At 46.7% G+C, this 12122-nt stretch overlaps 1 protein-coding gene across 1 annotated transcript; it reads right to left on the bottom strand.

Annotated features, from left to right (window-relative positions):
- Positions 1 to 2324: 2324 nt before the first annotated feature.
- On the bottom strand, positions 2325 to 12087 carry CENPL (centromere protein L). Its single transcript, XM_066597513.1, has 5 exons — positions 11891 to 12087; positions 7671 to 7841; positions 6799 to 7050; positions 4826 to 5368; positions 2325 to 2768 (listed from the first exon to the last, which is right to left on the bottom strand). The coding sequence occupies exons 1-5, from the start codon at positions 11912 to 11914 to the stop codon at positions 2694 to 2696; spliced, it is 1065 nt and encodes a 354-aa protein (XP_066453610.1). The 5' UTR covers positions 11915 to 12087; the 3' UTR covers positions 2325 to 2693.
- Between the last annotated feature and the right edge of the window lie 35 nt (positions 12088 to 12122).

The raw sequence follows: 12122 nt of genomic DNA, 5'->3' as shown, positions 1-12122 counted from the left end.
TGTGGCTTTCCAAACAGATGGACAATGTATCGCCCAGCGCAAGCAGGAAATGACATCAGAAAGTAGCCCAACGCCCTGGATACACCCTTCTATCATGCAGGCGACATTCTCTTGTGTTTTCGTGGTGAGAGCTGTAATGAGAGCTGCGTCTGCAGAACGAGATACTGGTCTCTTGGCTTGGCTGGTTTTTTACAACTTTTTTTGGAAGTACCATGTTTCCTGAAAAAAAGACCCTGTTTTATATTAATTTTTACCCCAAAAGAGGCACTAGGCCTTATTTTACTTACCTAGCAGGCTTGGTCCAGGTCCGGCGCTTCCTGCAGTTCTCGTCCGATTTATAAATCCCACCTCCAGGAAGCGATGGCTGTGATTGATTCTTCAACTACTGCTCAGCGAATCAGTGCAGCCCTAGATGAACCTATCACAGCCATTGCATTGGTTCATCCAACGTTGCACTGATTGGTTCTTCCAACGTTGCACTGATTGGTTCTTCGACTGCTGCTCAGCCAATCAACAGCAATCGTATTGTGGAGGCGGGATTGATGAAATAGCTGAGTCACGATCTAAAAACCAATCACAGCCATCGCTTCCTGGAGGCAGGATTTATGAATTTCGTAACCAGAAAGTTATTATGTATGAGCTCCAAGGATTGCGGGAACTTCACCAGCTCTAGACAGCAGCGGGAGGGACCACGCCTGCTAGGTAATGCATTAGGGCTTTCAGGGTATGGCTTATATTTCAAGCCTCCCTGAAAAATCAGGGTAGGGCTTATTTTTGGGGAAACATAGTAGTATATATCATTAAAGAAAAAACCCTTATTGATTAAGAATGGAAAAAAAACAAAACAATCCTTATGTGGAGGAAGAGCCCAGAAGAACAAGCAGAGTTTGCAGACAGCAGTCTGGATGGATGTTGCTCTGTCCTGCATTGTCTGCCCACAAATTCCTGCTTTCTTTACTCCATTTATATCTGGTCTCCTAGCAACTTGTATAAGAATCTGCGTCCAAACGCACTATTAATTGTGTATGCACTGTGGATTGAACACATCCATGGAGTGCAATGGAGCCCATACGCGCTAAATCCACCATTCTCACCCGCAAGTGTGAGCCAACAAGCAAAAGTCCATGCATTTTAATGCCTGCGTATCGTCCTCAGAATCCGAAATTCAAATCTACCCGTGTGAGATCCCCTGAGTGTGTGTACATCATATATATATTTTAGGCCTCTTTCATACGGGCGACAGCGATACTGCTACTACAAAATCGCAGCATTATCCCCGCAATTTTATAGCGGCAGCGATGCATTTTCTTGTGAAAAGTTGCGCCGCTGCTGCCCACAATTTTATCGCAAAAAGGTTAAGCCCTAGCCCAAAAATAAGCCCTAGCTGCAGTCCTCATTCACCCACAGAAGATCACTTCCTGGTTGCAGGATTCATAAATCCTGCCTCCAGGTAGCAATGGCTCTGATTGGTTCATCCAATGCTGCATTGATTAGCTGAGCAGCGCTCAAGAATCAATCAAAGCCATCACATTGGTTCATCCAGCGCTGCATGGGTTGGCTAAGCAGTGCTTGAGAACCAATCAGAGCCATCGCTTCCTGGAGGCGTTGGTCTTCTGTGGGCAAAGGAAGACGCGTGGCAGAGCAACGGGCGGACCCGGCTCAAGCCTTTTAGGTAAGTATTCCTTTTTCATAGGGAAGTAGATCCAACTAATTATTAATTTTATCTTCTTACAGATTATTTCTGATATTTTTTTGTCTTTTTTTCACATCCTCTCTTTTATTCCCTCTTTTTTTTACCTTAACTTTTCCAACGTTCTTAGTCTGTATCGCAGCTTGTCTGAGGAATAGGCCGTTGTAGGAGCGTTATACAATAAAAGTGATCAATCTTTACCTATTAATTATGTTTCTTCAGTGAGGGGATTGCGCCGCGAAGAAGCGACCGTAACATATAAAGAAGGTCCTGACATGTGATAGTCAGAAAGAGCCGCTGGGTGATGTAAATCACTTTCCAAGATGAGGACACGAGCTTCTTCGGGGTCCGGAAGAGAACACAGTGCGGCCCTCACCTGCCAGCTGAAGGAGCTTCTTCACCTGGCACAGGTAAAAGGCAGAACAGAAGATGTCGTACTGGCCTCTAGTGTAGGGAGGCGCCACAACGCAGCCAATCACTGCCTGCACTTCAGTAATACAATCCCACAGCCCGCCTGTAATATTATATGAAAGTTACATGTTGTAACTATTGCAATGTGCGTAACCACTTCACAACTTCACTCCATACCGGCCTAGATGCTGAAGGAGGGAAAAAAAAAAAAAAGTCTGTTTTTTTATTTCATACAAGACATTAACACATAAAATGCTGGAAGGATGGGAGCACAAGATTTAAAACCAAACACAAAGTGCTTTCTCTATTACCAGTAGATTCACGGCAATTGTAATACATATTACATCGTAAGTATGGGGCTTATGGATGATAACCGCTGCAAAGTACAGCAACCAAGCAGACTCCAGCACCATCCTACAGGGAGGCAGCACAGTAAAGCAGGGGGTGCCACTGTTCACAACACCTGAAGTGCATGTACAAGGTTCACAGCCGCTGTATGTAGGGATAACACTCAGCAGTACCGGCGGGGTCAAGTCTTTCTAAAAAAGAGAGGCAGTAGGGCGGACGAGGTTTCAGATGGGAGACGGCATGTTTAACAGGGGATGTTATTCATCGCCAGCTCTGTGATAAATCCCAGCACTCGGATCAGGTAATCCTTACTGAGGAACTAGAGAGAAGAGAGAGAACAAAGTTAAAACCAGGCATAAACCCCGACAGCTTTTTACATCTGAGAATGGTGGTCTTCAGATTCCAAATTTGATGGTGAGAAGCTCTTTGTGACGCATCAGCATTGATACCGCATCCAACAACACTGCCGCATAACCCCAGCTTCCACAATTTGATAGTGACGCTTGTGAGGGCGCTCTCATATGTTTAACGCCTTAGCCATAACTATGTTTCCGTTGATGTGTGAGGGCTTGTTTTTCTTCATGGGGCATATTGCATTCTTTATATAGAACATTATATGGCATCATTACTGTGGTGAATTAGCTTTTTTTTTCTGAGGGTTCAATGAAAACAAAAAAAAACAAAAACCTGTGATTCTGCCTTTTTTTTTAGGGTTTCGCTTTAACGGCATTCCCGATGCAGTGCGAGAGGTTAATTTTATTCTGCGGTTCAGTAAGATGACAGAGATACCAAAATTTAAATTTGTTTTCCAATTGCCATTTTCGTAGAACCATAGCTTTATTTTCCCGGCAGGGCAGCTGTGTGAAGACTTGTCTCTTGAGCCGTAGCTTTTATTGGTACCCTTTCTTGTTTTAAGTTTAGTAAAAACTTATGTACCCCTCTGAGAAGTGAGGTGACTTTTCATTATTTTACATAGTCTGGCGCCACTGGTTCGCTAATATGCAGCAATGTTTTGATTTTTAAATTTCTCCCCATACTTGATCTACAATGACTATTTCTTATGGGTCTGATCACATTTACATTGGAGCCCCCCACTGTACACAAAGTCACTGTATATGGGCACAATACAGATTCATCTTAACCCAATGATGTGAGTCAAGTCATACTTTTGGTAATAGCCCTGGATGTTCCTCCGACACACATGGAGCCCCACTGTCAATTCCATCATACCTGCCAGAATAAATAGCCTAGTATGCAGGGGTGCTTGTTCCGGTAAAGTAATGGACAACATGACAGAACCATAAACTGTTAATGGGGTCCTTCGGGCACGGTTGGGGTTTATAATCCCCATACCATGACGGATCGGTCACAGCTTGAATTCCGTTTTTCTGCGCGAGGCAGCACCTTGACATATATCAGCAGGTCCGTGATATGAACAAGAACAGGATTGGTGATGAGTTTTCAGATGTGGACCATCAGGCGGTGTATAAAAAGGTCAGTGTGCAGGTTGTCCTATAATGGGGAAGGGTGCTGTCCATTGATTAACACAGACTACACAATGCCCCCAAATATGCCAGTGTGTTGGACAGCTGGAGCAAAGTTTACGCATGCACAAATTTCGCAAATTTTCAGTGCTGAATGCCGCGTCAAAAAAAAAAAAATGTAATAGTGAACAGTCCAACGAGAATGGGGCTTCAAAGGGGTTTTCCAGGGAGAATAGTACTGATGACCTATCATGAGGTTGGGTCATCAATAGTTGATCGGCTGGGGTCCATCGCTCAGGACCCTGACCAATCAGCTGAGCAGGCGCAGGCTGTCAGCGCCACAAATACACAGAGGTCGGAGTGGAAGTCTCTGCACCGACCTCTGTGTAGTGGCCAGCCCTTGTAACGGCAGGCACAGCTCCCATTAATTTCAATGAGAGCTGTGGCTGCAGTTACCAGCACTGGCCACTACACAGAGGTTGGCGCGGGAGCTTCCGCTGCTTCAGCTCAAACCTCTGTGTATTTGCAGCGCCTGCTCAGCTGTCGGGGGCCTGAGCTGATCAACTATTGATGACCCATCCAAAGGATAGGTCATCAATAGTATTTTCCACAAAACCTGCCATGAAATCTAGCCCGACTCTAGGGACCGCTTTTAAAGTTCAGAGCATGCACATAGAGTTTATAGATCTGTGCTGGATTGTCGCTGCAGATTTCACCCGTTGCAATGCAAAAAAAGTGAAATCTCCCTCAAAATCTGTGCCAAAATAGTGGAAGGTATCCACCACCTGTGAAATGTAATTCTGCATCCTGTGCCCATCTACAACAACAGCACAAACTTTTTTTCTCTTTTTATGCGGTGTTTTGGAACCTGCAGGGAATGGAAATGACCCACCTTGACTTTTCCTTCACAGTGTGCTGATGCCACGGGCACCGTCACCTTTATAAGCTGTGTTATTGATAAGTGGATTTTAAAGTGTCTGAAGAAATGTGAATTAAGACATTGGAATAACTGGTCCACCTCCTCTATAGTGACCTCATCTTCTGATTTTTGAATTTCATTCCATAAAGTTTTGAAATCCTCCGCCTTGATAGAGTAAGAAATGTCCATGCGAGGCTCAACTGGCACAGAGAAAACCAGCTCTGTGGATGGCGAACGTCCTTGCATTTCCTGCCCCGTCCACATCGCTGCCAACCACATAAGGTCCTGAGAACTGATCAAAAGTTTACCAAAACAACAGTCAAAGTTTCTTTGGCACCAGGACCCCACTAAAGCTGTGAGGGCCTCCGCGCCGTTGTACAGGAAGAGTGGGAGGGACGTAAACGTCGAGGGGATCAGGTCCAGTATTTCATCTTCTGTATACGTTCCACAAAACCAACCTGTCCACACAACCCGGTCGTCTGTGTTCGGCTTGGTGAGGGGAGATTTGGCTGAAATCTTTCAAAAAGGGCCAAAAAAAAAAAAAAAGATTAATTAGATGATGCATTTTTAATTTAATTATCTTTGTACGGACATAAGCAAAATAAAAGTATAAGAAACTGATGAACAGTCATTATATACGACAGGAAGCGGTGGAGGATATAAGAGACACATACTAGCAGCAGCCCCCGCTGACCTTTTTTTCCATACTTTCCTCAGTTCACACAAACAGGCTATTTTTTGGTAGCCAGGCCTACGTTCCAAGCGGAAGAACGCCACTGCTCAATCGCAATGGATGACGTCACCCTTTGATAGTAAGCAGTGGGGATCACCCATTTGGCACACAGAGCGCCAGGAGCCGGGTATAAGAAGCAGCGATCTGAGCGAAGAGGGATAGAGGGAGCGGGGCTGCGGCCGTGGCGCCACCTTCCCCACTGACTTTATCTCATACCAAGTCCCCTTTAAAGAAGTATTTTGGTCTTCGTAAATCAAAATTAAGCATCAGTTAATTGTTGTACCACAATTGTAAGTTCTTCCCTATCCACAGTATAGGGGATAACTCGCTCATCGGAAGCTACTCATCCCCCCCCCTTTGGATTCCCCAGGCCAAGCAGTGATATTAATAAGTCTATTCTCCGTTAAGCTTTGTTTATAAGACATCATGTGTTTTAGTGGTAGCACACACCCTGGGGTGTTGACATTTGTTGGTCATTGGAAACTGGCCAGTCATGAGTAGCTTATGACTTTAGGGGAGTGTTTCTGTTGCTGCGTCATTTGGGGCATATATGTACCGTGAGGTTACTAATAAATCAGAAGTGTACTAGTTTGATACTAAGCATTGTGTCAGTCTGTTACTCTTTGTGCACAATAACTAATTTGGCCCACACAGGGAGCTCGGAGGGGCGCATTTGGCTCAGACAAAAGCACTCTAGATGGGGAAAATCCAGCGATCTGAGCGAATTTGAACATGGCAAGGTCATTGGTGCTAGACTAGCTAACAGTGTGGAGAATATATTGAGAATGGTGTCAGTGGGAAAAACATCCAGCAAAAAAGTGCAAGAATTGGATCACTGCACAGTGGAAAAACATCGCCGGGTCAGATGAATCCAGAATTCTGTTGCTCCGTGCTGATGGGAGGTCAGAATTTGGCGCAAGCATCATGAACAAGGAACCGTCCGTTAATAAAATCATGCCAGTACCTCCATTTAATTTGCGACAACTGCAAAAAGCTACCTGCCCGCAGGGGCCAATAGTCCTGGAGAACGATTTCAGCACCTGATGGAATCTACGGCATGATGAAGGCCAAAGGAAGTCAAACACTCTACTAGACGGGAGGGGGGGGTGTCTAATAATCTACAATGCGAGTAGCATGGACCACGATGGCTCTTCCCTGTTTTGCACGATTTGGGCTCCATAAAATCTAGCCATGAAGCCAGGTATGCTCTCACCTGAATAAGCACTGCAAGTGGATCTCTGTCCTTTCCCTTGAGTCCGGGTAAGCAGGAGAACGTGGCCTTTAGGTTTAACTCTGAGCCCACCTCAATGGCGAGACCCTTCTGCTTCTCAGCCGCGATGTAGGCAGACAGATGCCTGGAATACTCTTTTAGCCTGGTGTATGAGAACTTATACATGGGCGTCACGCTGTACAGAGTCCATTGTTTTTGGACGAGTAAAGCAACCTGCGCCGGATCGAGAGTCTCCTGAAATTAGATTAAATTACATATCAGCTCTGAGGCACAGCCATCATTTTATATTGACTTCTGGGAAGCTATAAAACATACAAATCAGACGACATACAGAATAAACACTCAAAAACTATTAGTCACATGGACTCATATACGCTAGGTATATTTTGCCTTTTACCTTGATTGATGATCAACAGGTCAACGATAGATGATCGGTGGGGACCCGCCGCTCGGATTCCCAGGACTGCTGTCACTGTGGTCAGCACAGGAAACAAAGCGCTGCGCCCCGTGTTAGTATTGAAGGCGCTGCTCCCATTGCATCTACTGGGAGCTGCGCCTGCAGTACCAGCCTGGGCCATTGTGCTATAGTCAGCGCTTTCTGTCTCCTGCGCTGACGGCAGCTCTGGGAATCAGCTGATCGTCGGGGATCTGAGTGTCAGGTTCCCGCTGGTCACCAATAGAAAATCAACCTGTAAAAAGTCCTGAACTTTCCCTTTAAATCTATGGCATGAAAGGGGGTTTCTGGTACCGATACATCATCAATATAAGATTAGCAACCCCCCCCATCAGCTGTTTAAAGAGCCTGCGTTGATCAAGCCTATGTTTGCACTGTATGGCGGGTAGTGAAAGCTTACCTCTAAGGGGCGGCTCTGTTGGATTTTTCTTTTGGATAAGCTTCTAAATGCGGACCTTCGACGTGCGGAGGCTAAACTTGGAGGATACTTCGAGCTGTGGAAACGACTGCTCCTTCGCAACGACGATCTGCTTCTGGGGGTGGACACCCCGTCCGTAGGCGTTTGCATATCCTGCACAAAATAACACAACGTCACCCACTGTATGTCAAACGTGGCGGCATCAAGTCATCGCCACTACTAAGGGCTGCCTCAGGAGATTAAAGATACAGGACGCCAGAGACTCCTGCCTTCATGTAATATAGAGTAAGTCCGTTATTACGGGAGCACATCCAGGGTTACCTGCACCAGATCAATCATCTTCTGAATACAACCGCCATCAAAATTATTCAACCTCCATCGCAAATGAGGTTAATTTGCCAAAATTTCAGCTATTTGCAAAAAAAACCAAAACAAAAACCTCATCATGAAATACCACTTTTAAGGCCCTTTAATGCGGATCGAACGAATGAAAATGAACGATAATCGTTCTGTGTAACTGCAGCCAACGATGGAACGATTGTGACTGGCGACTATGATTGCTCCCGTGGAGCTGCGCCTGCAGTTACAAGCATGAGCCACTATACAGGAGTCGGAGCCGTGGCTCCCGCTCCAACTCCTGTGTATTCCGGCGCTGACAGGGGGCGCCCAATCAGATCAACAGCCAGGATCCCGAGCAGAGAACAACAGATGATCAGCTATTGAGGACGTATCCTGAATGCAGGTCATCAGCAATATTTCTGCCTGGAAAACCCCTTTAACCCCTTCCCGCTCCAGGGCGTAAGTTTACGTCCGGGCAGCGGGGTAAGTGATCTCACGCTATCCCGCAGCGGGAGCCGGCTGTCAGTCACAGCCGGCCTCCCGCCGCAACAGCGGGGGTGCATCGAAGATTCGCCCTCTGCTGTTAACCCCTTCCCTGCCGCGATCTATGTAGATCGCGGCATGGGTAGGGTTCACAGAGGGAGCACGCTCCCTCTGTACAGTTAACAGCCTCTCGGGTCCTGTAGTTCCATGGCCTGTGATCACTGTATAAGCAATAAGGCATGGCAGGACAGTAGCCCTGCCATGCCTTATCACAGCGATCATCAGTGCTGTGCTGAAAGTCCCTCAGAGGGACTCAAATTGTCAAAAAAAAAAAAATTAAAAAAAAAAATTAAAAAAGAAAAATGTAAAAAAAATCTTTATGCTTTTTTTCATATTAGCATAAAAAAAAAATTTGAAACCCCACATATTTGGTATCGACGCATCCGTAACGACATGTACAATAAGCTGCACATGCTTTTGACTGTGCACGGAAAAAAAGCGTTTTAAAAAAACGCTAAAGAAATGAGGCAAAATGCTAATTTTTAGCATTTTGCCTCCCTAAAAATGCAATAAAAGTGATCAAAAAAGCCGTATGTACCCCAAAATGGTACCAATAAAAACTATTGCTAGTCTCGCTAAAAATAAGCCCTCACAGAGCTGTGTACATAAAAAAATTACAGGACTTTGAATGCAGCGATTTAGAAAAAAAGAAATAGATTCCCAAAAAAAAAAAAAAAAAAAGGGAAGCATTTTGGTATCGTTGTAACCGTAGCGGCTCGCAGAAAAAAATGGAATGTGTCATTTATGCTGCATGATTAACGCTGTAAAAAACAAAATAATCTATGAATGAAGTGATGCGTTTTCTCTCGCCATCATAAAAAAAAAATAATAAAAGTTTTACAATATAGTCTATGTACCCTAAAGTGGCACCGATAAAAACTACAGTTCGCCACGCAAAAAACAAGTCCTCATACGGCCGCGTCCACGGAAAAATAAAAAGTTATGACTTTTGAAAAATGGAGAAGAAAATCCACCAAAAATCGTTATGTCCTTAAGTCCAAAATAGGCCGTGTCATTAAGGGGTTAAAGGAAGACTGGCTTCACTACCTGGACATGACAGAAAGGGGAGGCACTCACCGCCCGCCACCAGATTTCGGCGGAGATAGGTGGTCAAAAAACATTGAGCAACTACAAAAAAGCTGCACGGCGGGCCCTGAGGTTTCCGTTTGCACAATTAGGCCCCCTGCACACGGCAGAGATAGATTCCGTATGCGGAATCCCACCGTGCCATCCGGCTCTGCCAGCAGCAGCGCCCGCGCCTACCTGATGTCTTCACTTGTTATCTGCACCGCGGATGGCCCGCACGGTGCTTTTCAGGAAACCGCAACCTTTCCGTATGAGCCCTAAGGCACATACTAAACACTGAAGGTCTTCGTGCCCAAACTCCAAGGAGCACACCTCTACTGACCCAAAAGGGCAAGAAAAGTCGGCTCCAGTATACTCAAAACCGTATACATAAGCAGCAGAAGTTTGGGGTTTCGTTTCTGTGGGGCGATGGAAAAAAAATGGAACCTTTCAGTCCTATGGATCAACGGTGAACGAGGAGGAGGAGGAAGGATGAAGCATTGGCTGAGAAGAACACCCCGCCTATGAGAAGCACGGCGGTGGCTCAGTGATGCTCTGGGGCTGCGTTGCTTGCACTGGAAACCTGGAGGGCAAGATGGATTCACTCAAGACATCCTAGGAGAGAACATCATGGGACCTTCCAACAGGACGATGATCTCCAACATACCTCCAAGTCCACCAAGGCTTCAGAAGTAGCCTCACAATCACCAGACATGAACCCCATAGAAGGTCTTTGGTGGGATGTGAAGAAGTTGGTTGCAGCCCCCAAACCCAAGAACATCAATGAGCTGGGGGCCGTTGTCCATGAGGAACGGGGAAGATCCCAGAGGAACGCTGTCAGAAGCTGCGGCCCAGCTATCTGTACCCGTCTAGTCGGGGTGACTCTCCGGCACTTTTTTGGTCAGTCCTCTCCATGCGGTTGTGTCACCGACTAACCAGCTATGCGGTGGTCCGAAGCCAAGAAACACGGGGAGACGAGGCGACCGGCTCCACTGCATACCACCCAAGTACTTCATGGACCTCCGTTACAGCAGAGGGCGCTCTACGAAGTACTACAGACGCTCGTCATGACGGGTTCAAGCGCAGGTCTGCGAGGCCCCATTGAAGTCGACGGTGGCGTTGTACCGTATTCATATGCACACGTGTGAAAGCGACCCAACGGGTGTCCAGGTTTGCTTCGTCGCCCTCATCTTCAGGATCGCAGCTGCCAGGAGAAGACTTACATTCGCGCAATTTATTACCGCGATACACGGTGAACGGCGCCAACAGAAGTACACGGATGTCCACTGATCTATTGCCACTCGCGTTTATTCAGAATATGTACGTAAAAAAAGAACGCAGCCGGTTCTACTTCACCGCCCATTACGTGCGATAGAGCCTATTGTTCTCTAGGGGCGCGTAATAAATCCTGGATCACGCAGTCACATGACGTACGTGCGCCATTTATACAAAACGTTGCTGGGGGGGAAATTTTAAAAAGTGTGTGATATGCTGTCACGCGCTGTGAGAAATTGTTGCCATACGCGGCGGTACGCCGTTCGCACTGCGGTAAACCGCTGCGGGTATTGCTACGGCATGTGTCTGCGGTACAATGAGAGGTCAGCTGTGACAACGGTCCTTGTTGCCCCTAGCAACGCTGGGTGATACACACAGCAGAACTGCCTCGGAATTCTCGTGCGCAGCCTCCATCCGGACATTCCGCTGCGTTTACAGTAGCGGCAAACCAGACTAGATTTTGACCCCCCCTCCCCTTTAACGGAGGGCATGAATTGCGCACAGGGATTCGCGATGAAGGCCGCACCCAATGTTCAGTCATGGAGGCAGGCGTTCCGCGGCTGATCTGTAGTGGAATCTCCGCTGCGGACATTCCACCCCGCTTGTGGCCGCCTTAGATCTCATTCACACGAGCGTGTGTATATATATATATATATATGCGCCGCGGATTTACGGATGCTTTTTTGTGCACGCATTTCCCGTTAATAGAACCCATTCATTTACGTATTGGCGCGGCGTATTAAAAAAAACAAACCAAGAAACCCATCATGTCCCACCTTTACGCACCGGAGTACTGTATGGAGGAGACGCTGCACAGGAACGGACGCACTTACGTATATTCGCTGCGTCTTTGTGCAACGTATTTACGCAACCGGAACGGCGCAGTCAGACGCAAACGTGGAAAGTTCTAGACATTCCTGCAAATGCAAGAGCTGAACATCTGCACCCCCCTAAATAAGACAAGGATCCCGTATATATACCTGTATACGCCGACTACTCCGCATCTATCTGCACACACATGCCTCGGAGGGCATATATACTCGTGTACAAGAGGTAGCGGTGCGCCCCTTACAGCGGTCCAGAGGGCCTCCGGCTCCCGCAGTCCGCGGCTCCCCGCTCTCTACACAGGCGCCGTATTATCTTCTTCCATCATTTCGGCGGTTACTCTTTTCAAATTCCCTCCAACTTCCCGGAAGTTACCGCAGCCCAAAC

This window comes from Eleutherodactylus coqui, chromosome 3 (genome assembly GCF_035609145.1).
Source record: "Eleutherodactylus coqui strain aEleCoq1 chromosome 3, aEleCoq1.hap1, whole genome shotgun sequence".
In the NCBI taxonomy this organism is placed as follows: domain Eukaryota; kingdom Metazoa; phylum Chordata; class Amphibia; order Anura; family Eleutherodactylidae; genus Eleutherodactylus; species Eleutherodactylus coqui.
This window is presented reverse-complemented; position numbering and strand designations above follow the sequence as displayed.